The sequence below is a fragment of the Canis lupus genome, chromosome 11, assembly GCF_048164855.1.
Source record: "Canis lupus baileyi chromosome 11, mCanLup2.hap1, whole genome shotgun sequence".
NCBI lineage: Eukaryota > Metazoa > Chordata > Mammalia > Carnivora > Canidae > Canis > Canis lupus.
This window is the reverse complement of record NC_132848.1, coordinates 30,136,133-30,161,860: the sequence shown is the minus strand read 5'-3', so window position 1 is coordinate 30,161,860 and position 25,728 is coordinate 30,136,133. Positions and strand designations below refer to the sequence as shown.

At 54.8% G+C, this 25,728-nt stretch overlaps 2 protein-coding genes across 4 annotated transcripts; one reads left to right on the top strand and one right to left on the bottom strand.

The window, feature by feature from the left end:
• Positions 1–2,950: 2,950 nt before the first annotated feature.
• On the bottom strand, positions 2,951–16,078 carry TST (thiosulfate sulfurtransferase). Of its 2 annotated transcripts, XM_072844090.1 has the most exons (3): positions 15,953–16,078; positions 14,626–15,241; positions 2,951–3,409 (listed from the first exon to the last, which is right to left on the bottom strand). In XM_072844090.1, exons 2-3 carry the CDS (start codon positions 15,236–15,238, stop codon positions 3,111–3,113), a joined length of 912 nt encoding a protein of 303 aa, XP_072700191.1. In that variant the 5' UTR covers positions 15,239–15,241; positions 15,953–16,078; the 3' UTR covers positions 2,951–3,110. The 2 variants fall into 2 exon arrangements, with proteins under 2 accessions (XP_072700191.1, XP_072700190.1); XM_072844089.1 differs by lacking the exon at positions 15,953–16,078 and having other exon boundaries at positions 14,626–15,439.
• Positions 16,079–16,298: 220 nt separating this feature from the next.
• On the top strand, positions 16,299–24,506 carry MPST (mercaptopyruvate sulfurtransferase). Of its 2 annotated transcripts, none has more exons than XM_072844087.1 (3): positions 16,299–16,321; positions 19,955–20,582; positions 23,941–24,506. In XM_072844087.1, exons 2-3 carry the CDS (start codon positions 19,985–19,987, stop codon positions 24,237–24,239), a joined length of 897 nt encoding a protein of 298 aa, XP_072700188.1. In that variant the 5' UTR covers positions 16,299–16,321; positions 19,955–19,984; the 3' UTR covers positions 24,240–24,506. The 2 variants fall into 2 exon arrangements, with proteins under 2 accessions (XP_072700188.1, XP_072700187.1); XM_072844086.1 differs by having other exon boundaries at positions 16,311–16,418.
• Positions 24,507–25,728: the final 1,222 nt, after the last annotated feature.

The following is a 25,728-nucleotide window of genomic DNA, read 5'->3' as shown; positions in this document are numbered from 1 at the left end:
CATGGTGACCACTATTCATAGGGCTCTGTTACCTCAGAGGGCTCCCAGACCCACTCCAGGGGCCCCTCTGGGCTGGGGAAAGCCAGTACTGTGGGGCATGGAGGAGCCCTCAGGCATCGCTCACCCTCTCACCCCCTCAAAATGTTTCCTGAGCCCCCACATGCATCAGGTTGGGAGTCAGACACAGAGGGCTCAGCTGCCATCAGGTGGAAAGTTAGTTCTAGTGACTACAAAGGATTGAATAGAGTGATGAGTTTTGACTGGGGGAAGGAGTCAGGGTTCTCAGAAGGGCCACATGAGCTGGACTTTGAGGGATGCGTAGGAGCTAAACAGTTTAGAAGGGACTTGAATATTAAAGGTGTGGATGTGTTTCTGAGCATGGCTATAGGCCAAGAGGAGTGGGGAGGGGAGAGAAAGGTGCACCTGAGCTCTCTCAGCTGGACATGAAGGGATCAGGGACCAAGTATGAGAGCAGGATGTGACATGAGACTCTGCTCTCCACCCCTCAAACCATGAGGGCTACCAAAGATGAACAATTAAGTGGCTTCTGCAGTTGGCACCCGCAGTATCTCAGCCCTGTCTGGCTGTTGCTCAGCAGGGGTGGGGGTATGGAGGAGGCCTCCTCACGCCAGCCTTCCAGGGGCTCCCTGGGAGGCAGAGAGCTTGGTGACACTCAGGGCCCCTGAGTCTGGTCCTGCCACTTAAAGAGTGACTTTGATCAGATTCTTTGGCAGAACTTTCCTTGTATGTGAAACAGACACAGCTCATGGTGAAGGGTAAGAATTAGAATTGAACAGTCACTTTCATCAAGTGCCTAGCCCATCGCTTACCACGGAGAGATGTGGCCTGTAACCCACAGCTCACCCCGTAAGCGACTCATCAGCAAGGCCTTCAAAGTACACCAGACTTGAGTGCCTGGGTGGCTCAGTTGTTGAGCGTCTGCCTTTGGCTCAGGTCGTGATCCCAGGGTCCTGGGATCGAGTCCCACATCGGGCTCCCTGGAGGGAGCCTGCTTCTCCCTCTGCCTGTGTCTCTGCCTCTCTATGTCTCTTGTGAATAAATACATAAAATCTTTAAAGAAACAAAAACGAAAAAACAAAGTACACCAGACTCGCACCCGCCTCAGCCACTTCCACAACATCATTGTCCTGCCCATCGGCCCCAGGTCCAGACCACCGCCACCTCTTGCCGCCTCACTGGTCTCCTGGGATTGCTCTTATTCTCTCATTAATCATCCATGGCTGCGTGACAGTATTATCACAAACTTGGCAGCTTCACTCATATTCCCTAAGGCAGTTGATGTGGGTCATGGGTCTGGGTGTGGCTTAGCTGGGTTCCCTGGCCATTTGAGGACCTAAAGCTGGTGTGACAAGACAGCATGGAGGCAGGAGGGGTCAGCCCTAGCCCTCTTCCCCGCAGACCCTGCAGCCTTCAGCCTGACCCAGCCTGACCCCCAGTCTCCTCAGCATTTACTGAGCTCCTGCTTGCCCCAACGCCAGGCTAGGGGCTGGGGTGTGTCCCTGGTGGATTTGGTCTGTGCCCTCCATGGCTCTGTCCTTGCCCAGGAAGGCTGCACAGTGGAAGCAGGAAATCCCATTTGGTGAGGCCAGGGCTCAGCTTGCAGGCTGTCAGGGGACAGCAGGTCTCTCGAGGTGCTACTCAGACACTCGACAATAGGACAACACTCCTGTGCCCAGAGCCTGGACATAGACCAAGACCTGAGCTCAGGATTCCCATCTCATGTTCCAGCTTTGCGCTTCCCAGGGCACCTGGTCAAATAACCACTTCGAGCTGAGCCTGTGGAAAGGTAGTGCCCTCTGCCCCAACCGCCTTATGAGTAATAGGTGTCTGCGACCCTGCTCCCTGCTGTCTCCCCTGCTCACGCACCACCCGGGACAGAGGTCTGTCCTCCCTGGCTCATCACCTCCCACCCATGTCTGGGATCTGTAAGTAGTGAATCTTGTGACTTAACTTCATTTGTGTGGGTGTATTGAAATTGCTTCTTCTGTAGAAATAAACCCTAGATTTTCACTTTCCCAAGTGGGAGCCAGGATGCTGAGGGGGCTACCGGCCAACCCTTTGGGGATGACTTGTGCCTCCTCAGTCAGCAAGCTGTAACCTGATGATTCTTTTTTTTTTTTTTTTTTTTTTTAATTCATAAGAAACACAGAGAGAGAGGCAGAGACACAGGCAGAGGGAGAAGCAGTTTCCTTGAGGGGAACCCGATGTGGGACTCGATCCCAGGACCCTGGGATCACGACCTGAGCTAAAGGCAGATGCTCAATTGCTGAGCCACCCAAGTGTCCCTAACCTGATGATTCTTAATTTGGTTCACCAGCTATGGGACCCCCAGCACAGGGCCCCAAAGGAGGGCTCAGAAAGCCTGTTTCTAGGAAATTCAAAACCCAGCCACATGGGCCCAGTCTTCTACTGTAGCTTCACATTGCCAGGGCTCTGGAACCTTCTCCCGGGGCTGAGGCTGCTTCTCCAGCCCCTTTTCATGTGCTTCCCAGGAGGGTCTTATTCTGAGCCAGAAAGGACACCGCAGGTAGAGGCCCCTTTCCTCAGGCCCACCTCTGAGCATCGCCTCTTCTGAGAGGCATCAAGGCCTGAGTTGTGTGACACCCCTTTGGAAGGCCGGGTGGCCCCTACTCTATCCCCCACACCCAGAGGGCTGGGCCTTGAGCAGGAGCAGTTGGCATTGGCTAGCCTTGGTTTCACTTCTCTCCAGCTCCTTGGTACCCCATCCAGGTAGGCCCCAGTATGCCCCACCTGACATGGGACAATACCTGGCTTCCAAAACGAAATAATAGAGCGGCAGCCTGAGTGCAGGCTCCCCAGCGAGGGACTGCTCTGGAAATTTCTTGCCTTGGTGGGTTCTAAGGAGCCTGAAAGAAATGAGCACATGGGGCAAGGGAGGAACCCAGGGAGAGGCAGACAAACACAGCTATTCAGAAAAGGCAGTTTATTCCAGTGTCTGGGGGGAAAGGAGGGCTTTACACAGCAATTTTAAAACCTGGTCAGTCTCCTTTGCTAAAGAGATACGAGCTGCATGTCAGGCTGCGGTCACTAAACAGATGGGAGCTGCCAGCCGGCGACAAGGACCCTGCTCAGGCCTTCTCGCGCTTCCACTGGGACACACGGGTCTCCGGGGGTGCCCGGTGGAACCACTCGAACCAGGAGCCATCGTAGACGGCCACGTCGGGCTTGCCGCAGAGGTAGGCGGCCAGGGCGACGTGGCAGGCGGTGACCCCCTTCCGGCACGTGGCGATGAGGGGCTGCGCTAGGTTCACCTTCTTGGCCTCGAACATAGCACGCAGCTCCTCCAGGCTCTTCTCGAAGCCGTCCTCGGTCAAGAAGTCCATGAACGGCATGTTGACTGAGCCTCGGATGTGGCCGGAGTCCAGTCCTGGGTGCAGCAGAGGACAGAGGGGAGGACAGGGTTAGGAGCGGCATGGGGGTTGGGGGGGTAGTGGGGGGGGAGATGGCCAAAGAAGCTGTGGCTATAAGGACAGGGAGCTTCAGAAACAAAAGTAACACCCTTGGCCTTCTCAGAGCTCAAATTACCCCTGGCCCAACCTACCTTCAATGCTGGAGACATAAGACAAAGGGCGCCCCCTTCCCCAAAGCCTGCCTCTGAGTAAGGATGCCCGAAGTCAGACCTGCTTGAGAGGACAGGGGTGAGTCCCAGCTCTGCCATTTACTGAGCTCTTTACTAGCATTTACCTCGGGCAAATGCTTCACTTCTCTGGATCAGTTTTCCCACCTGTAAAATGGGCTCCGTGGCACAGACCTATCTCACAGAGCTGTGGAGAAGTGGCTGTTACGTGCCGAATGGTAAGAACACAGCGGTGGACATGGCCCAGGCTCAGGGAGATTACAGTCTAGCAAGAAAGACAAATGCAGGGCAGCCCGGGGGCTCAGCCGTTTAGCACTGCCTTCAGCCCAGGGCCTGATCCTGGAGATCCAGAATCGAGTTCCGCGTTTGGCTCCCTGCATGGAGCCTGCTTCTCCCTCTGCCTGTGTCTCTGCCTCTCTCTCCATGTCTCTCATGAATAAATAAATAAAATCTTTAAAAAAAAGAAAGAAAGAAAGAAAGAAAGAAAGAAAAAGAAAGAAAGAAAGAAAGAGAAAGAAAGAAAGAAAGAGAAAGAAAAAAAGAAAGACAGATGCTAAGCAGATAGCATAAGATTCATGAACTATAAAGTCACTCCAGTTTACAGATGTATACACTGAGGCAGGGCAGCATGAAATGGCTCACCTACAGCCACACAGAGAGGCAAAGGCCGCCCCAGGAAATCCCCTGATCTTCCTGTTAAGCAGTCATAGAAAGAGCTAGACATAAGTATCCCAGCTCTGCCACTTGCCAAAAGGGTGACTTTAAGCAAGTGATGTCACTTCTCTGAGCCTCAGTTTCTCCAGGGGGTGAAATGGGACTGAAAGTATTGATGGGCCCGGGCTGCTGTGAGGAGCAAAGCACCAGCTACTGCGCCTGGCCCACGAACCCGCAGATGCCGATGCTGCCGCCCTTTATCACCTACCCTGGGGAGCGGGGTATGGGAGCGGGGTGGTCCCTGCAGACCCTTCCTAGCAATGCTGAGAGGCTTGGATAGAAGGCAGTGGGGGTCTGAGCTGGCTCCGAGGTCCATTCCGGACCGGTCTCCCCTCCCAGTGAGGCCCCCCTGCCACATCTAGTTTCAGAACAGTCAGCAAAGGGGTCTGGGCCAAGGCCTTGGTCCTGCCCTCAGCACACCAAAGGTCGCTCCTCTCTTCTTCAAGCACCCCACACCCTGGCAGCCTTTGGATGCCAGGGAGTGGGACCCAAGACAGATTCAGGCATCTCTTTGAGCCCCCCCTTCCTCCAAAATTCCCCACCACACCCTTAAACCTGGACCATGGACAGGGCAGGACCAGGGTGGGCAGCAGTGGGAGGGAAAGGACCCGACGGAGGCACACAGGGTGCAGGGGGCAGGGTGCAGCCAGGAGGCCCTGCATCCCTGAGCCTCAGTCTCCCCATCTGTGAAATAGGGAGATAACCCCACCTACCTCACAGCCTTGTGAGCACCTAGAGACCCTGGGTACATAGTAGGTGCACAATCGTGCCAGCAACATCCCATTCCCCATGCCCTGGAGCCAAAGAGGCTTCCAAAATTCACTGGCATGCGTCAAGAGTTCCTTTGATTGCTGTCCTGACTTACAAATTACAGTGAGTTCTTCCTGTTGTAATTTTTTTTTTTTTCCTGTTGTAATTTTTATCTTTTTGTCCGGACATTTTAATCTGAGACTCGATGTGTGCTGATCCTTCCAATGAGGAACAACAGATCCATTGGCTTCAAGGGCGCCCTTTGCCAAGACACCCAACTTAAAAATCTCTCGGCATCCAGGCAGTGGGCTGAATTTAAGTGCACTTAGAAGTGCAAGCGTTTGTTAAACTCTGAATACTGTTTTGTTTCTTTCCTCCCATCCACGATGGAAACAGCTTCAGTGCTTTCTTCCAGTTGCATAAAAGGCACCTCTTCTGAGTAAAGGAGTCGGGGGGGTTTCTGTGACTCTGGCTTCCCAAACTGGGTCAACCTCAGGAGGTGGGGGGGAGGGGGGGTCCTCCTTTCACATCTGCCAGCGAGGACCCAGGGCCTGTCTGAGGAATTTCAATGAGGAGGCACTGACCGCCTGTGTGTGGCAAGGCCCAGGATGAACCCAGCCTGGAGAACCTTGGAAAAGAGCCAACTGAAGCAAAAGCATGTGGGCCCAGAAGCAGGGGCTCCTGCTGCTTTGCTCCCAAGTCCAACTTCCCCTGGAGGCTCCTGGCTTTCCTCCCCATCCCCGGCAGGCAGGCCACCATGCCCAGACCTCCGCACCGGGCACCAGACAGCGGGTTAGCTCAAGAGGTTTATCTTCCAGAATCCTTACAAATCCTCTGATGGGGAGCCTGGGCTCAAAGAGGTGAGGAAACTTGCCTCAGGACACACGGGTGTGTGAAGTGAAGTCAGGTCTGTCTGCCCCTAAGAGCTGTGTCCTTTGACTACCCTGAGCCTTCCTGGAGAAGGAAACTGAGGCAGGGGAATGGATGAGATGACCCCCTCATGTTTCTCAACTGCTCAGAGGCCTGGGACTTTGTGCTGCAACTTTGGCCAACAAGATGCCAGTCCTTGGGGGAGGTCATGGGGAGGATGTGACCCATGAGCTGGACTCTGGGTCCCTGTCCTTGGAATGTGCATTCGGCTTGCCTTCCCTGCTCCCAGAGCCTGCACCAAGAACATGGCCTTGAGATAGTGATGTGGTGCTGAGACCAGCTGGACAGTGTGTATGTGACTTGAGCCAACAAAGGCCTCCATATAAACTTTTAAGATCTGGCAGGTGGGTGTGAAAATCTCCTCCTCTTCGGGCTGGACAGGACAAGCCTTATAAGGAGGTTTCCTTGCTTATTAAACCTGCCACCTACCCATCTGGGGCAGCCTGCTCTTTCTTTAGTCTCTCCCCAGCTCGGCATCTGGGGCTGGTTTCAGATGACCCTGGGGAGGCTCCAGAGGAGGCTGTGAACTAAAAGTTGGCAGGCCAGCCAGGGGACTGAAGAATTGGAAAGTGGCATCTGTCCAGGAAATCTTATGTCGGCCAGTGACCTCTATGCGGGGAGGGGTGGCCCATGCGTTAGGTGCCTGTGGACCTCTGAGTGAGTCCAGGGACGCCCTGAAAACTCTGACTGCTTTACTGAGCTTGTTTGAGGAACTATACCCAGAGCATCGTGCCAGAGACATGAAATATGAGCGGTTGTCACAGTGCACTGGCTGCCACTGTGGGTAGTTCAGCTGGACACTGATGCCCCAGCTAGAGGCTCAAAGTCAAGTTAGGATGAAGACTCCGGAGTTTGTGACAAAGGCTGATTAGAGTGCTGAGAGGTGGATCCCCCAGGCAAGTGACCAGAAGGAAGAGGAGGATGTTGTGGTTGAGGAGGAAACCGGGGAGTTGCCCCCACACCTTCCCACCCCTAATGCAAAGGAAAATTTTAAATAGCAATAATCCCCAAACCTAGGGGAAAACTAAATCCAAAGTTGCAAATCTTATGTCTTTGAGATGTAAACACCCCATGAGATAACCAAGATAGTACCCACAGAGACAGTGGGGAAAAAATCTAGGGGTGGGGGCGGTGGTGGATACACACTGTTCTAGAAGTTCCCTTGCCCAGGGATCCCTGGGTGGCTCGGTGGTTTAGCGCCTGCCTTCAGCCCAGGGCATGATCCTGGAGTCCATGGATCGAGTCCCACATTGGGCTTCCTGCCTGGAGCCTGCTTCTCCCTCTGCCTGTGTCTCACCTCTCTGTGTCTCTCATGAATAAATAAATAAAATCTTAAAAAAAAAAAAAAAAAAAAAGAAGTTCCCTTGCCCAAAACCTAGTCCACAGACTCCCTAAAATTACTCACCAAGGGCTAAGTTATGAGGTTTCTGTCTGTATGTTTATATATCTATGGATATATGTTCAATATACATGTTTTTCTACCTCCTGAAGGTATTACCAAAATTAATCTGTACATGAGTTCTTCAATTAGCTTAAATATAAGCTATATCAAAGTGAACTTTCATAAAACTGAAATTTAAATTTCTCTCATCTGCTATAACAGATAAAGTTTTCTCAGATGATTGGTCTGTTCTTGATGGGACTGTGAAAGGCTTTTCTTTGCCTTTTAGGTAACCTACCTAGAAAACAAAGGTTCTGTGTTTTATCAAAATAAAATCCTGTGCTTCATGCAGTCTTTACCAGGTCTTTGATTAGTTAAGAAAATGGAGTCTTATCTATTAAAAGAGCTGCTCGTTTGTTTTTACATTATGCAATTTCTCTATTTGTCTCTGAAGCCTTAAATTGTCGCTTTGGCTAAATGGATAACTGAATATTGTTTCACGATGATCCATACTCCTTTGCGAACACCTATTTTAAAACCTTTTGATGTTTTTGCCAAATCAAATTCTAAATGAAGCTTTACTGACTTTGAACTAACTTTGGGATTTTCCTGGGCCAGCTCAAAAGATTTAGTTTTTCTCCTTATAAGAGGGAAATATTAAACTAGCCAGACATTTCATATGTTAAATTACATGGGGAGCATAGTCAAGTAGGAAGTGATGCTAATTTTTCCTTAGGAACTATTTATATTGAAGTTATCAATAGAAGTGTTCCAGAAGGTATATAAAATTCCTAAACATCTGATTATGTCCTAGTATAATGTTACCAATCATAATCTTGGTTTTTACTTTAAAATACTTATCACAGAGGCACCTGGGTGGCATCACAGTGGTTAAGCGTCTGACTTCAGCTCAGGTCGTGAACCCCCGGGGTCCCGGGATTGAGACCTGGGGCAGGCTCCCTACAGGGAGCCTGCTTCTCCCTCTGCCTGTGTCTCTGCCTCTTCCTGTGTGTCTCATGAATAAACAGAATCTTTTTTATTTTTATTTATTTTTTTAAAATTTTTTTTTATTTATTTATGATTGTTACAGAGAGAGAGAGAGAGAGGCAGAGACACAGGCAGAGGGAGAAGCAGGCTCCATGCACCGGGAGCCCGACGTGGGATTCGATCCCGGGTCTCCAGGATCGCGCCCTGGGCCAAAGGCAGGCGCCAAACCGCTGCGCCACCCAGGGATCCCCAGAATCTTTTTTAAAATTAAAAAAATAAAATATCAAAAAAATAACCTCATTCCCTTGTCGATTACATTAGAATGAATTCTCATGGGAGTTATTGTTTTTACTGTGATGTTTTGCAAAGCATTTCTTGCAAAAAAATGTTTCATCTTTAGGGAGATTCATGGGCAAGAGGGATGAATAGAGGTTTCTGCTAACTAAGATCATATCACTGACCTGAGTAAGAATTAATTACATGGGATGGTAACCCAAGAACTGCCCCTTCTCTCCTTCACATCAGTAAAATGTGCCCATTACATTGATGCTATAATGCTAACGTGAAAACTTTTATCTGCTGCAAAACATGCTGCAGGCTTTGCTGGAACATCTGTGAGGCAAGAATGGTGGTAAATGTACAGAAAATTCAAGACCCAGGCACTATAATAAAGTTTTTGGGAATTGTTTGGTCGGGTGAGATGTGTTCCCAGATATTGTGACTGGTAAAATACAAGTCCATCTGACCCCAAAGGTGGTGAAAGAGATGCAAGCCTTTGTAGGGATTTCAGAGTTTCTGGTTTCTGAGCACTTTTATTTCCCATGGCACAGTGCCATTGTTCCTTATGCTGCCTGGTGAAGAAGCGGTGACTGGGGATCAGAATAGCAAGCTGCCTTTGAGAGGGTAAAAAATACTAATGAAATGTTGCATCTCTGGGCATCTCCCAAGCAGTGCTCTCATTTGAGTAAAAGAGTCTGGGACTCCAGAAGATATGGGTCAGGCACTATGGTAGTCAGACACTACCTCCATGGAGCACCAGCTCCCAGCAGTGTCCACAGCCCCCTCCAGATAGAGATGCTCAGGGAGGAATGAACCGCAGCAGCCAGTGGGCTCAACTCAGGTCTGGCTGGTAGTCACTCTTGAGCCCTGCTTTTAATTGGATCAACCCTATTGCTTGGGCAATGGGGGAAGCTGTGGGGTGGATGACCATGAATGGGCCCTTATGGGGTCAGGATATGTGATGGACTATTTGGGCTTGCCTCCAAGACCCTGAGGCAGTCCTCACTTTTCCATATCCCAGCTCATGGGGCATCTTGACACCCTTGAGCATTCAGAAGGCCAATGCCCTTGTGTGAGTACAATCCCTAGCAACTGGCTCTTCAGTGGATATAGCAGAGTGGATGCATGGGAAGAGCAGCCACCATTGTGCCTGGGGGGTCGGCATATTGTCAAGGATGCTGACTTGCCCCTGAAATAGAGTGGCTTGGTTAATGCCGTAACAGCATGTCCTGTGTGTTGTACATGACAACCAAGGCAACTGGCAAAGGAGCCTGGGGCCATTCATCAGAATTCCCAACTGATGACAGATTGGCAAACTGGTTATATTGCCCCTCCTCCCCCTTAGTGAGGGGTTTTCATATGCCTGGTTTGTGTGGACACTGTGTTTGCCCTAATCCAGCCTTCCCTTGTCACTATACAAACCAGGCTGCCACCATGAAGGTATTAGAGAAATGCAATACTGTGTTTAGATACCCTCATCGACTAGATAGCGATTGGGGGTCATACTGCAAAACTGGGCAAAAGGGCATGACATAGACTGGAGGTCCCATTTCCCCTATAACCCATAAGCAGTAGGGTTGATAAAAAAAGAAAGAAAGAAAGAAAGAAAAATGAATATTAAAGCAGCAGATTAAAAGACTCAAAGGGAAAACCACCTTGGCTGGGTGCACGGAAGCACTGTCCTAGGCTGTCATACATTTGAATGATCAACCCGTAGGGCCTGTCTCCCCATATGCCAGACTGGGGACCCTTGCTGAGACACTCAACACCGTAAAGGTATGAAAGTGGAGGGAGATAACCACAGCCCTGCTAGCTGCGGATCATCGTGCTGTACTGCTGAGAACACTAAGCTCATCACACCTGGGCAAGGTGTCATCTACTGGAATTTTCTGAGATGTCCCACCAGGATGGGGGAGTTGCTTCACATCCTTGGGTGAGGGGGAACTGTTCAATCTCTGCTGGGATCTCATGGTGCTGCTGTAAGGGAGACTTGTTAAAATGCACACCTGGAACAGAATGAATGCCATTGGGAGAGGGGAAGAGGTGGGGGTCCTGGGCTGGCACATCCTGTCCCCCATCCATCTCCTCACTCCTGACAGCGCAGACAACCTCCCTCTCCTCAAGGCCAGGTGTGTATGTTCTGCTTCCCACTGGTACAATCATTTACCTGCTTTTTCCCCTCCATTGGCCTGAGGGAAGTTCTCACACACACAGAGGCCCTTACTAAACTCACCCAGCAAGCCTTGAATGATAGCCAACAAAACCTGTCCTTGCTGAACACTGAAATATCGTCAATGAGAAAAGCTGTCCTCTAAAACAGGGTGGCCTTAGATATATTGCTGCCTTGCAAGGAGGCACCTGTGCCCTTACCCTGAATGTTGTGTGTTCATATCTCAGGAGTCTATTGTGTCATCTTCACTAAATCACATGAGAATACGAGTGAATGCCCTGAATGATCTGACCCCTAGCCTAGGGGACTCAATAAATCAATGGTTCAGATCACGGGGCTCCTGATGGAAAATATTACCCTGACTTGGGCAATCTTTGTCTTAATCTGTACTTTCTCTTGGATGTGCCTCATCTGCCTCCAATGTAACCAGATAGCCACCAAAGGAGTCCCCGCCATGCTCACAAAACCCCTTGCTGATCACTCAGGGCACAACACAGAAGAGGCAGGATGTGAGGTTCTGGGAGCAGATATGAGGGGTAGAAAGTTGGGGGAGGCCATGGAGAGGACATAACCACCAGTTGACCCATGAACTGGACCGGGACAACTGGAGGCTCCTCTTCCCCTCCCCTGTCCTTGGAATGTGCATTCCGCTTGCCTTCCCCACTCCCAGAGGCTGCCCTAAGGACATGGCCTTGATAGTGATGTGGTGCCAAGACCAGTGTCTATGTGATTCAACCCGGTTAAGACCTCTGTATAAACTTTTAAGATCTGACAGGTGGGTGTGGAAATCTCATCTTGTGGTCGGCCACCCAAGACAAGCCTTGTGAGTAAGTTCCTTTGCTTATTCAACCTGCCGCCAACCAGTCTGGAGTGGCCTGCTCTTTCTTGGGTCCTTCCCTGCCCTCTGCATCTGGGGGCTGGATTCAGATGACCCCAGGAAGCTCCCAGCTCCTGAGACTGTGAACTAGTCAAGGGTGTGAGGTAATGTCTTCCAGGCCACTGATACCCACTGTGTGGGTTTTTGGGGCCAGGAAAACCCATTTGGCTCTTTCTTGCTTTCCTCCTAAAGACACAGCGCAGTCCGGTGCAGGCTGCCGCGGTGGGCAGCTCCCAATCCTGGCCACTGGGAGGCAGCTCAGCACTCTTCTGCACCCTGGGGGTGGAGGTGGGGGGAGACAGGAAAAGGGGCCACAGGATCCCATGAAGCAACACTACACTGTGAAGCTATGACCTTTCCCCCCAAGTCCCTGTGTTTGCTGACACAGCAGTGGCCTTGGGAAACAGCCCCACTTTGAGGCCTGCCGACTGGGGTCAAATCTTGGCCACTCTGCCTCCTTAGAGAACCCTCTCCTCCCTTTTCCCAACTGCAGAGTGGGAACTGCCATCTTCCACCCCACGCGGGGTGGCTGTAGGTGTCAAGGAGAAAACATGCATAAATCATTGTGCAGATAAAAATGCCCAAAAGAGGGTCAATCTCCTCCCTTTTCACCCTCACGGGAGGAAAAGAGAGTGAGGTTTGTCAAGAGCTGGCTGGCTCCAACTCCTTCGCTGGCTTCTTCCCCCAGCGCTCTAGAAGGTGAGCGTGTTCTCGAGATGAAGGGCTCACAACAGGCGGCAGAGGACAGGGTGTCAGCTCAGGTCTGCCTGACTCTCAGCCCCTTACAAACAGGAACAAAGGTGCCAGGAGGCACAGAGCTGGGGAGCACAGAGCTGGGGCCAGAGAGGTTGCTTGCCTAGTGTCAGTAGGAAGCAGCTGTCGGGTGTCCAGGGCCCTGGTCCCAGCTCCTCCTCCAGGGCACTCTTTCCACAGCCTGCCATCCACACTACCCTGGATGTTACATCTGGACCGCTGAGCCCACGGGCTTCCTTCCTGACCCCACCCCAAGGTGGGGGCTGCAAAGTCAAGGAGCCTCATACACCTCTGTACCCCCAAAGTGTGCGGTTTGGGAGGCCAGCAAAGCCTTCTAGGGAAGGAAGTGCCACATGCAGGCTTTCTAGATGGCCCTGGCCTCTGCACAGCTCCTTACCTTTCTCAAAATCCCCTTCCAGCATTTAAATAAGTGCAGAGCCAGGTGGCTAAGGCTGGTATCCCCTCTTCTCATTTTATAATAAGAGAACCCAGAGAGACCAAGAAATTGGGAATGGAAGTCCCACCACAATGGAGGGGCTCATCTTGCAGGAAGGAGGATCCATGCTCCCCGCCCCCCACCCCGGGGGGATCCCAGAAGAGGTGGGAGGAAGTAGGGAGCAGGGTGATGGGGAAGGACCCCCTCGCTGAGCCTCGGTGCCCTCATCCGAAACCAGGAGTGAGGAAATCGGCTCTGACATCTCTAACCTTACTGGATCTGACATCTCTTCGCTTATTTGCAGCTCACTCAGGGCAAGCCGTGAGGCAGGTAGAGAAACAATTCTATCATCCCCCCCCACCTCAGTGGCAGTGGTAAGTCCCAAGGAGAGAAGGTATCTTGGACCAAGGCCAGGAGGGGGCTGCAGGAGTTCCGTTCCAGAAGTCTCTGAATCTTCAACTCCAGATTTTCAGAGAACAAGGTGGGCAGGAAAAACACAGGGCCTGCAAAAAGCCATGGCTCTGCCACTAGCTAGCCCTAGGGCCTTGACCTGCCCCTTCCTCTGTGTGCCTCTGGCTCCCCTCTGTCTGATGAGATGACCTTTCAGGACCTCCAGCTCTAAGAGTGTCCAACACAGTTTTCACAGAAAACTTTCCTCTCCCTCAGAGGCACAGAAAGGAGGAGCAATTTTTCAGCAAGTTAGGAAAAACGTTGCACAGGACTTAGATTCTGCAGACCCCGACCGAGGACAGAGCCCAAAGCCAAGAGGTGCCGGCCACTCTGAGAGAGGCCACCAGAGAGAGGCCCCTAAAGCAGTGAGATCTCGGCCACCAGAAGTGCCCAGGCAGGGGCTGAAGGAAACCCGGCCAGGGTTGATGGTGAGACATCTATGGTTCCCTGTTCAGAGGTTCTAGAACTCAGCACTTCCTCCCCTGAGGCTCCCCCCACCTCCAGTGATCTGGAACCCTCCCGGCCTCCCCTTTGTCCACAGGAGAGGACTGAAGAGCCACCTCCCTGTGGATGCCGGGCAGATGCCTGGTTTAGAGTACTGGTTTAAAACTAGTTTCAATGTCGACCCTACCACTTCACCGAGCAAGTAACTTAATGTCCTCACATCTGCGTTTCCTTCTCTCTAAAATGGGGATGTTAAGCCTTCTTGAATGAGATAACGCAGAGTCAAAGTGCTTAGCATGAAATGGCAGTTACTTTTATAAGCTCTGTAAATAGGCTGCAGCTGTTTGGAAAGGTCAGGGGGCCCCGGAGAGCTGGAAGGAGTGAGGGGGTGCTGCGGGCAGGGCATTGTTGATGTCTATATGGGTTTCTAGGGAACTAGAGAGGCGCTGGGAAGTTAGGTATCCTTGAGAGCACTGGTACAGAGATGTGTGTGTTGGCTCGTGGACACACTTTTGTGCATGTAAGGGAGTAGTGCCTGGGCATGGATGTGGGTGGAGATGTCACCGGGCACCTCTCTGATGCCACCGCCGTGCGGATGCTAGGTTGCTTGTTAGCGCGTGGCTATGGGAACACATAAGCAGGTCCTCGGGCCACGGAGCCAGAAAAGCTTTTAGATTTGGCTCTGTTCTCTCATTTCACAGATGCAGACCTGGGGGCCCTACCTAAGGGGAGACTGAGGACAACACCTGGCCAGGGCCCCGGACATCCTTAGGGTGGGTCCATCATTCCACCGGGCATTACTCCCCAGGGGCCACCCACCCACCAGGACACCTACCTACTGCATCTGGCTCTGGCTCAGTGCCCAGGTACCGTCCTTGGGACCGTGAATCCACCAGCTGGAACCTCTTAGACTCGAGGTTCTCCAGCACCTGCTCGTAGGTCTTGAGCAGGGAGCGGTCCAGGGTGGCTTTGAAGACGGCCGGCTCTGGGCGCGAGGGCTCAGATGTCACCGGGTGGCCCTCCTTCAGCCAGTTCCGGAAGCCGCCATTGAGCACGGACACGGTGCGGTGGCCAAACACACGGAACATCCACCAGACCCGCGGCGCATAGAAGCAGCCCAGGTTGTCACCGTCATACACCACCACGTGCGTCTGGTTGCCGATGCCCAGGCGGCCCACGTAGTCGGCGAAGTGGGCCTCGCTGGGCAGCATCATCTCGTAGGGCGACGCCGTGTTCCGGCACTCCTCCATATCAAAGAAGGAGGCGCCGGGCACATGCCGCTCCAGGTACTCCTTGCGGGCCTCGCGGGTGCCCGGCGAGTACCAGGACGCGTCCAGCACCCGCAGGCCGGGCCCCAGCTTGCCAGCCCGAACCGACTCCGCCAGCCACTTGGTGGAGACCAGCGCCCGGTAGAGCACCTGATGAACCATGGTTTCAGCTCTGCGCATCACCTGGCGCGGGTGGAAACCAGGAGAGAGAGCGGCATGAGGTCTGTGTGTGTGCAGTGGGGCGGGACCTGGGAGGAGCTCGTTTTCCCACCGCTGTCCCCGAGGGTGGCGTGTTGGCGGCGGCCCGGCAACCCGCGGCGGCGCCCGCGCAGGCGGTGGGAAGGGTTTGCCCATTCCCCGAGGAAAGGCGGCTCCGCCCCTCCTTGGGGCCCCCGCGCGGGGGGGGCGGGGCCGGAGCCTCGGAGGGCCCCAGAAGGGGGAGCCGGCGGGGGGGCGTCCGGCCCGGGGAGCGACGGTGCTCGTCCTCGGGATCGTGCCAGGAGACAGCGGCGCTGGGATGCCCAGGAGGAGGGGCGGGGGAGGGCCCGTGGGGCTCAGAGCCCCCGGCCGGGAGGGCAGGGGAGTGGGCGCCGGGGGAGGGGTCGCTGGGGCCAGCACACGCCCCCGCCCGCGCCTCCGGCCAGCCCGCCCGCCGCCAATCTCCGCAGCCTGCGCGGGCTCCCCCCGCCTCCAGAACGCCCGCGCCCGGCCCCGGCCCCGGCCCCGGCTCGGTGCCCTCTGCCCCTGCTCGGCCCGAGGTTACCCGGCCCCGCCCCCGCTCCCCCGCCCCGCTGTCGTCGGCGGGGACCCTCCCCGGGGTCGCCGGGGCCAGCCTGGCGGCCCAATCCCGAGCGGCCCGGGCGCCTGGCCGCCGCCCCACCCGGCCGCACTCACTCGCCCTCGCCGCCGCCCTGGCGCTCGCCCCTGACCGCCGGAGAAGTTGGCGGGTCCAAACCCCAGCCCACGCCTCCCCGGCCGGCCCGCACCATCGCGCCGCCGCCGCAGGGGGGTCCCCGCGCCGCCCCGCCGCGCCCCCGCCCCGCGCCGCCCCGCCGCGCCCGCCCCCGGCCGCCCCCCCCGCGCGCCGCCCCCGAGGACCCCGAGGACCCCCCCGGCGGGCGCGGGCGGCGCGGGGAAGGCGCGGGGCGGGGGCGCCGGCGCGGGGGTCCCCCTGCCCGGGGAGTGGAAGGCGCGGGCAGCGGCGGCTCCAAGTGGCCGCGGCGGTGGGCTGTGCCGGAGGCTCCTCCCTCTGGCCGGCCTCAGGTTGGTGGCGGGAGGCGGGGACGGCTGCGGGCGCGGGGAGGGGGCGCCCGGCGCAGGGGCCATGACCGATCCCGGAAGCCCGGAGCCCGAGAGCCGGGTAACTGCTGCGGCCTCGCGCTTGCCTTTCTCGAGGGGGAGGTGGAGCACCGGGGCGCGGGCGCGGGGCTCCCCCGCGGGGCCTGAGCGGGGCAGGCGGCTTCAGCCCGGGAGGGAAGGCGGCCCCTTGGCTTGCCCCTGAGGATGGCTGTCCGCAGCCGCTGGGGCGGCCTGCACCGTGGCCTCCGCGTGAGCCGCGGGTGGGGAGCTGGGGGTGGGGGTGGGGGTGGGGTGGGGCCACCTGGTGCCACCCGAGACAGTGAGAGGGAGGGAGGACTAATAAAGCCCCACGGAGGGGCCAGGGAGGCCAGGCCGAGTGACCTAGAGGCTCCAAGAGAAGAAACTGGCACAGAACTTGCTGGAGTGAAATGAAACTAGCAGTGGCCAAGGCCTGCGCGGTGAGCGCTTTGCTCCTCCGGTTTTACTGACTTCCCACAACAACTGCGGAGCAAGCCCAGAAACTTATTTTAAGACTAGAGAGACAGGCCTAGCGAGTTACCCGAGTTACCCCAGAAGCTCGAAGTGGGGTTGAGGCCCCTCAGTGGTTAATCTCAGATCTGAAGCCCAGGTGGCCTGCGTGGCCTGCCTGCTGCCTCTGTTTACCTGGCTCACCGCCAAAGCCTCATGATTTTTGAAAAAAAAAAAAAAAAAATTGCCTTTGTTTTTAATTAACCTAATTAATTGTAAATTTATATAATTTATTTTCTTAACAATGGCTGTGTTTCACCACCACTGAACCGTCATTCCTGAAAATGGAGCAATTGGTTCTTGCAAGCTGGTGGGCCACCCCTCCTCTTACTCAGCTTTTTGCATATGTCTGTTCCATATGTCTGTTATGCTTTTCTCATCCCCCTTTTAAAGTTTCTTCTCATTCTGAAATAATTATATTCTCACAGGAAGTTGAAAAATTCATACTCTGATGAGCATTTCCCTGGAGAATCATCTGAACTTTGTGTTTTGCTCTGAGGTGCAGAGGGGTTCTCAGGAGGAAGTAGGTGGGGGGCAAGTTCTTGAGGATTGCCCAGTGTGACTGGAGCCCTGTTCTCCCAGGGCCCACCCCAGATGACAGCCTGGGCCTCACACTTCCCCTAGTGTAGTTTGTACACTCCTGAGATGGGCTTGGGGCTGTCCTGTGTGTCCTAGAGTCCTTCACTCCCAGAGCACATGGCCCTGCATGATCCAGGCCTGGCAAGCACACAAGGACCGGGTCTGTGCCCTTCAGTGACACACAGCCTGCTCCCCCAGACGGTTCTTTGCCTGCATCAGTCCTTTGTGAAAACTGCCAATCAAGGGGGGCATCAGGGCAGGATGATCTCAGACCTGAAGTCCCACCCAATCCTGAAATTCTAAGATTCTAGATATGTTGCTGTTGTTCGAAGGTGAGAGTAACTTCTCAGAAATAGTGGGATTTTTATTAGGCCATTTTTAGTGATTATTAAAACCAGCCATATGCAGTGCATTATGGTGGCCCCTTGACATTCGTTAATTTCCACCATAAGAGCTGAAGGTTGGACGCTCCATAAGAAGTGAAAATGGAAAAAAAAAAAAAAAGAAGTGAAAATGGCCAGGGAGCCCACCATGCCAGCCCTCACACAGCTAGTTAAGGAACAGAATGATCACACTGACTTGAGACTGGGGCTCTGACTCAAAATTCGGGGTTCTTTCTACTATAAGTGGATCCTCGGAAAAAAAAAAAAAACAAGGAGCCCCAAGAATAGTGGGGGGGGGGGTGAAGCCACCATGGCTCATGGATGGATTCCTCAAGAAGGGGCTCGCAGCATTCCCCAACATTATCTAGCTGTGGCATAACCCACAGATATCAGGATCACCCCTTAGCCAAAGTCCCCTTGGTAGCCTCCTTATCCTAAAGGTCAAGCTGCAGGTTCCTGGACCTCTGTAAAGGTCAAATCAGTTTGCCCCTCCTCTTCCTCCAGGAAGACTTCCCACCTCTTCTCCCACCCTGGGCTGAGATAGTGGCCCCTCTGTGCTCACACAGTACTCCAGACTTTCCTCAATTATGCTGTTGTTGAGCTGGCCTGTGACATCTTTACCCCCAGGGCCTGGTAAAATCAAGAGTTTCTGGGTGTCCAGCACAGTGCCTGGCCATGTGGGTAGAGTGACTTCCTAAAAGGCAGACTGTGATGAGTCTGGGAGGCCTGGGGCACACGGTGTCACACTGCGAACTCATTAGGCCCTGGTCATCACTGACCCGGGGCTGGGGAAGAAGTCCAGCCTCAGGAGCTGAACTCTGGCTTCAGGTCCTGAGGCTGCTCCTGACTAGCTGTGTGAGCAAGGGCAAGGCACTCCCGTCTCTAGTTGCCTCATGCAGCAGATAGGCATCCTTCTATGCCCACAATTAAAGGCTGCGGTGCTTAGCATGTGGCCTGGCCCACAAAGCGCCTGTTCTCTACCCACCCCTTCCCCTCCATGGCAGGACTGCCTGGTATGGATGGTAAGGTTGTGCACTGCTAAAGGGGTAAGGGAGTGCAGACCTGCAGCTCACACTCACTCACCCATCGGGTCACGTGCCCTGGCCGAAGGGGCACCTTTCTCTAACCTTTGCAAAGCACCCAGTGGACTAGGAGCTGTTTGTACAGGGGCTCAACACGTTCAGAGCATCCCAGCCCGGGAAGGTTGTGACCTGGCACATCCTGGGCTGGTGTACTCTCAGCTGCTGGCCCGCAGAGGAGCGGAGGAGAGAGGGCATGAGGCACTGTCACTGTTGCAGCTGCTGCATGAAGGTTCAGAGAGAGAAGTTCAGGCTCAGAGGTTAGAATCTGACCTTGCCAGATCCCCAGAGCGTGCACAGTGCTTGCCCTCGAGCGTCTGGATTCTGGTGTCAGAATGCCCGGGGTGAAGCCTGGCAGCAGGGCTTTAGCTGCTGACCTTAGCCAACTCAGTACACTTATATGATCCTCACTGTCACCCTGTGTGAAACGGTGAGAATATTACCAACCTTCTTGAGGCTCCTGGTCCAACAAAAAATTGAGAGCCTACTCTGTGTCCTGCAGTGTTCTGAAGTATTGTGAGATTAAGTGACGCACAGCAAGGAGTCGGCATATCCCAGCTATTGTTCCCATGAGGCCGCTTATATAAACGCTGGATGAATGAATGAGTGAATGAATTCCACCAGGGACCCTGGTTGGTGGCAAGTGAAGCAGAGCTGCATCTTGGGGAGGGCCTCAAGCTTGGCCCCTACTTGCCTGCGGTGCTTGTGCTCTGTCCCGACTGCCCCCCACCTGCCACCCCCAGCCAGCAGCGGGTGAAAGCCCCCCTCCCCTGCCCCCCAGGCCGGTCATTCCGCTGCTCCCCACTGTGTATAGGTCCTGGAGCAGGGAGGGGAGGAGAGGCTCTGGCGACGACGGAAGTGTGCCCCTGGGTTCACTGCCACTGCCGCTTTTCTGTGCTCCCTGGACTCTGCCCTCCCCGGGGCTCCACCGCCCTGGGGGCCAGGCCAGCCCCAGCGGTGCAGGCGTTTCCCAACCCCTGCGCCGGCCTCTTGCAGGATTCCCTCCTGACACCCTCCCTGTCGCCCAGGCCTGCAGCCCCAGGGACGCCGCCGCCACCATGGCCCCACAGCAGCTCTTCCGCGCGCTCGTGTCGGCGCAGTGGGTGGCTGAGGCGCTGCGGGCTCCGCGCGCGGGGCAGCCCCTGCAGCTGCTCGACGCCTCCTGGTACCTGCCGAAGCTGGGCCGCGACGCGCGCCGCGAGTTCGAGGAGCGCCACATCCCCGGCGCCGCCTTCTTTGACATCGACCAGTGCAGCGACCGCACGTCGCCCTACGACCACATGCTGCCCAGCGCCGAGCACTTCGCGGAGTACGCGGGCCGCCTGGGCGTGGGCGCCGCCACCCACGTCGTGGTCTACGACGCCAGCGACCAGGGCCTGTACGCCGCGCCGCGCGTCTGGTGGATGTTCCGCGCCTTCGGCCACCGCACCGTGTCGCTGCTGGACGGCGGCCTCCGCCACTGGCTGCGCCTGGGCCTCCCGCTGAGCTCGGGCAAAAGCCGCCCCGCGCCCGCCGCCGACTTCCGCGCCGCGCTCGACCCCGCCTTCGTCAAGACCTACGAGGACCTCAAGGAGAACCTGGAATCCCGGCGCTTCCAGGTGGTGGACGCCCGCGCCGCCGGCCGGTTCCGGGGCACCGAGCCCGAGCCCCGAGACGGTAACGAACGCGCGCACGGGGGCGGAAGGTCCGCTGGGGCGCGGGCGCACGTGCGCCCCCGAGCCGTGCCTCGTCCTTGCCCTTAAAGGACATCCTGAGATTTGGATTCTAGTCGCCTCCCTCTCTGAGCTTCACTGGCTTTATTCCTAAAGAGAGGACAGTGATACTTGCGCCACCGCCCACTGGTGCTTGGGGCCGTGACCACCCCAAACTCATTGAGTGTCCTGTATTAGGGTGAGAAGCCAAACAGCCCCACCTGGATTCTATGGATGTAAGGGGGTCTCTGAGGAATAGGCAGGGTGGCAGGCCAATTTAGGAAAAACCCAAAAGGATGGAGCTTGGTCAGGTGTACACCTGCTGGTGATGGAGACAAACAGGAGGAGGAGGAGGGGTCCGTGGAAAGGCCCTTAGAGGGACCAAGACTTGCAGAGGGCAGGATAGTGGGGCCACTAGAGAGAATGGGGGAGATTGCTGCCCCAGGTTGCAGAGAAACTTGAGATGGTTGCTGGCTGGGGTTGGGGCAGAGGCCTCTGCCTATGAGCTGGAGGCAAGGAGACTACAGGAAAGCCATGTATGAGGTGGCCAGGGGTTCCCACAAACAGGTGGGTCAGTGGCCACATTGGTGCGAGCCTGTGTATGATCCCAAGACGTGGATGCTGTCATAGGGCAGAGGAGGAAATGGAGTCTCAGGGTAGCTACCTTGCTATGAGTCAGAAGGCAGCCCAGCCGGGATTTGAGTCAGTAAATTTAGCTGCAGTGAGCAACCAGTAATTACCCAGACTTTTCTTTTAGTGCCTTCTTTGGGGAGGAGGCAAGGTACTTGCCATTTCCTCTGGGAGTCTGGCCCTGAATGGCATCCCCCCATTCCCCTGAATCAGGGTTGGGGCTTCTATTCTGTGCTTATAAAGCAGCTTGAGCTGTCCTATCCTAACAGTGTTTCGGACGGCCCGAGGACAAGGGTCATCCACGCCTCCAGTGCATCCCAAAGACTGACCCAACAGCTGGCACAGAGTCAAATGTCCTAGAGAGATCTGGGGAATTGAGAAGGAAGGACCCTGCCGCATGGAACCGTGCAGAACAATATTGACATTAGGTCAAACCATAGGAAATTACTGATGACCAAACATGTTTGATGCTACATAAGTGACAGTTTTATGTGGCTCAGCCTAATAAGGATGCCACCTTGAGCCTGTGAGGTGCTGTAGCTCAGCCCTTGGGGGAGGGGGAGCAACAGAGGGCAGTGAGCTACTTGGCAAGTCAGCTAATCTAATCTCTGAACTGCAGCTTTTGCACTGTGTGAAATAAGAGCAGAAACACAGAGCTTACAGGAAGCAGTGAGGGTCAGATGTCAAAATGAGAACAAATGTATACAATGCTCAGCTCAGTGTTTGCACACACAAGGCGCACTAAGAAACAGGACATGACATAATTAAGGAGTGCTTCTGTGGTTGTGTCTCTTCATGGAGGTGCTTAATGGTGCTTAATGCTACCGCAGTCCTGCTTACTCATCTGTAAATGGGCCACCGTGGTACACACCTTGCAGGCTTGTGGAGGTGGCCTGAGCCACTGCATATAAAGGCTGGATCTAGATCCGTGGCAAACATCACCTCATTGTTCCCGCCACACAGCCTGAGACCTGCACAAGTGACCCCTTGAAGAGGGGCCACATGGGTGGGGCAGGGTAGGGGGAAGCATGCTTTACTTGATGGGGGTTCGTGGCACAGGGACAGCCCTGCGGTGACGGTGGCCAACCTGGGTTGAGAGCTTGCTCTTCGTCCTTGCTCCGGGTTGGTCTCTCTGTGACGTCTCCCAGCGAGCCGTTTCTGCACCTACGCGAGGCTGCAGGATGCACTCCAATCTCACCAGGGACTCGAGTGCTGGCTACACGCTAAGTCCTGGCAGCAGCTACCCATGCGGGTCAGCAGTTCCCTGGAGGAGGTCACCCCTCTGCAGGAGGAAACCAGGGCAGAAGCCACCAGTCTAGAACCCCACCCTTGAGTCTGAATGGTGGAGATTTTTGAGTCATAGGCTATGAAGGTTTATCCTGTTGTAAAATCTCAGTCCTTGTCGTGAACAAGGGAATATTAGTGACACCTGCCTCCTAGGAGGTGGTGAAGGCAAAATGATTAGGTTTGGGGGAGGGGAGGTGACCAGCTCTCTAGCCTTGCCCAGGTGCTTTGTGCTATGATCGAAACAATCTTTTGAAAATGGGAGTCTGATTTCCCCTTGCAGTCAGGTCAAAGCCCAACGCCTTAATCCAGACGGTTCCCCTTGGGCCTCAGGTTCCCCCCGTCTGTGCTTTTGCCCAGTGACCTTTACCCCTGTAAACACCATGTGATTTCCTGCCTCCTCCAATTCCCCCCTGCCCCACCCCACCTTTCTCCAGTCTGTGGTGCTTTCAGCCCCCAACGCCCAGACCCCTCTGCCTGCAGACCCCTTCTCACCCTCAGTGCCTTCTCAGAGAAGCTTCCTTGCCCCCATGGCCTGGCGGTTAGCAGCACCAGCTCTGGGGCCTCTCTGACTTGGGCAACTTAGTCTGTGTGCCTCAGTTTCCTCATCTAGGTAAAGGGGAGGATCATCATTTCTGTCCCGTAGAGTTTGGGGGAGAATTAAAGGAGAAGATACACAGAGGGGCTCAGAATAGTGCCTGGCACAAAGTAAGCGCTCAATAATAATCAACTATTATTATTACTGTTAATATCTTTTATAATGTGCCCCATGGCACCCCGTAGGGCCTTTGTAACACCTTTCATACATGTAATGGCTCACTTATGCCTGTCCACCCTGCCAGATCAATTCCTTTACTGCAAGTGCAAGGAGTCCTAGCCAGGCAGAGGTCTTGTTTATCTTTTTTTTTTTTTTTAATTTTTATTTATTTATGATAGTCACAGAGAGAGAGAGAGGCAGAGACACAGGCAGAGGGAGAAGCAGGCTCCATGCACCGGGAGCCTGATGTGGGACTCGATCCCGGGTCTTCAGGATCGCGCCCTGGGTCAAAGGCAGGCTCCAAACCGCTGCACCACCCAGGGATCCTGGTCTTGTTTATCTTTATCACCCTCAGGGCACATGGGTGATCAGGAAGCCAGGGGCAGGGCAAGACTTGATGGGGTCAGAATCTTAGGTCCCAATTCCAGCCAGCAATTTGCTAGATGTGGGACCTTGCACAGTACCAAACCTCAACATGCCCGTCTGTAATATGGGAATGCCCGTAAGTAGTGCCTGGGTCGCCTGGCTGTATGGACTACGTGGGATGACGCATTTAGAGAGGCTTTAGTGCCGTGGCTGTCGGGGAGGCTGTCGTACAGCGGGGACCATTCATACACCATTGTACTTGTTCCTTCCTGCCCTCCTGCTGTAGGCATCGAACCTGGCCACATCCCCGGCACTGTGAACATCCCCTTCACAGACTTCCTGACCAGCGAGGGTCTGGAGAAGAGCCCCGAGGAGATCAACCGTCTGTTCCAGGACAAGAAGGTGGACTTGTCCCAGCCCCTGGTGGCCACATGTGGCTCCGGCGTCACAGCCTGCCACGTGGCACTGGGAGCTTACCTCTGCGGCAAGCCCGATGTGCCCATCTACGACGGCTCCTGGGTGGAGTGGTACATGCGCGCCCAGCCGGAGGAAGTCATCTCCGAGGGCCGGGGGAAGACCCACTGAGGCTGGGCAGGACGCAAGGAGCTGTGCCAGAGTCAGTTCTGACTCTGCTTTGACCAAGTGTGTGTTTCTTCCTGCAAGTCAGATGGCACACAGGGGAACATCCCAGAGCCCAGGAATTCTGTTGACTTGTGGGCTTCCGACAGAGGCCGGAGAGAAGGTGGTGGTGGGCGCAGGGGAAGGCAGCCTCCCACCTGCTGAGGTGAGGCCCTCCCTCCCTTCTGTTTCACTAATGAGGAAATAAAATGGCCAAGTGCCTAATCTTTCTAACTGGGGGGCTGCCTGGTTTTCCTGAGGAGCTGGTGGTTCCAGCATGCCCAGCAAAGGTAGTTCCGTGGAGCCTGAGGGTCTTGGGGATCCCATCCCTGCCTTCTGAGCAGGACAGGAGCCCCAGAGCCCTTCCATTCCTATGACCAGAGTGCCCCTAGCAAGCTGTCCCCCACTCCGTAATGCTGGGGGCCTCGCTTCTGGCTTCTGGGCTATTTAAGATGCATCTTGCTGTGATATGTCTGGAGTACCACCCAAAGGCCCACCCAGGTCAATAGTGTGTCTCCTCTTGAGACAGAGATGGGTCTGAACTGGTAAGAGGCTGTACCGCACTGAGGAGGCTTGTCCTGGCCAGGACAGGATGTTTGGGAGAGGGGCTGAGTACAGCCTCTCTGGGATCCCACACTTGGAGGCCAGCGTCTGGAGCTACCAGGGAGTGGGGTGGGGGGACCCAGGGGGGTTGATCCTTTCTGCTCAAGGGACACTTCTGCCTGCAGGCTTCCTGAGGCTCCAGAGGAGGCTCTGTCCTCCTCCCTCTATATTTGCCCTTTGTGCAGAGATAGACATGGTGTCTGAGAAAGCCCCAGATGGCCCCTGCCTGAAGTTGGGTCACATCTCCCCATATCCAAGCCCCCAGGGCAAAGAGGCAACATGGGTCGGTATTGGGGAGAACCCGAGGAGAAGGAAACCAGAGTGGACAGTGACTTACCCAAGGGCACACGATGGATTTACCACAGAGCTGGGCCAGACCCAGGTTTCCTGACTCTGAGTTTACTCTTTGTAGCTGCGACCCCCATCACATTTCCTCTGACGCTGAGTCCCCTCCCAAGTCCACGGCCACGAGGGAGCCAACAGGACAGAATCCTGGTTTTTCTGAATGGGAGCTCTAAAGTAAGTCCCAACCTCTCTGAGCCCCTAAAATGGGAAGAATGCATAGTTCAGAAGGAGGGATTTCAGACAAAGCTTTAGGCAGGAGCTCATTGCAGAGTCCAATTTTTTTTAAGATTGTATTTATTTATTCGTGAGAGACACAGAGAGAGAGAAAGTCAGAGACACGGGCAGAGGGAGAAGCAGGCTCCCTGTGGGGAGCCTGATGCAGGACTCAATCCCAGGACCCCAGGATCATGCCTTGAGCTGAAAGCAGACACTCAACCACTGAGCCACCCAGGTACCCCAGTTTCTTCATCTTTAAAATGGGAGTCATAGCATTTCCCTTGAGCAATAT

Bases quoted from the DNA above. Each gene is read 5' to 3' on its own strand.
- TST (XM_072844089.1), bottom strand. From the start codon at position 15,412: ATGGGCAAACCCTTCCCACCGCCTGCGCGGGCGCCGCCGCGGGTTGCC. The intron at 3,410-14,625 runs GTAGGTGTCCTG...TGCTGCACCCAG, and splicing joins GCCAGAGCCAGATGCAGTAG to GACTGGACTCCGGCCACATC.
- MPST (XM_072844086.1), top strand. From the start codon at position 16,383: ATGACCGATCCCGGAAGCCCGGAGCCCGAGAGCCGG. The intron at 16,419-19,954 runs GTAACTGCTGCG...CCTGTCGCCCAG, and splicing joins GCCCGGAGCCCGAGAGCCGG to GCCTGCAGCCCCAGGGACGC. The intron at 20,583-23,940 runs GTAACGAACGCG...CTCCTGCTGTAG, and splicing joins CGAGCCCGAGCCCCGAGACG to GCATCGAACCTGGCCACATC.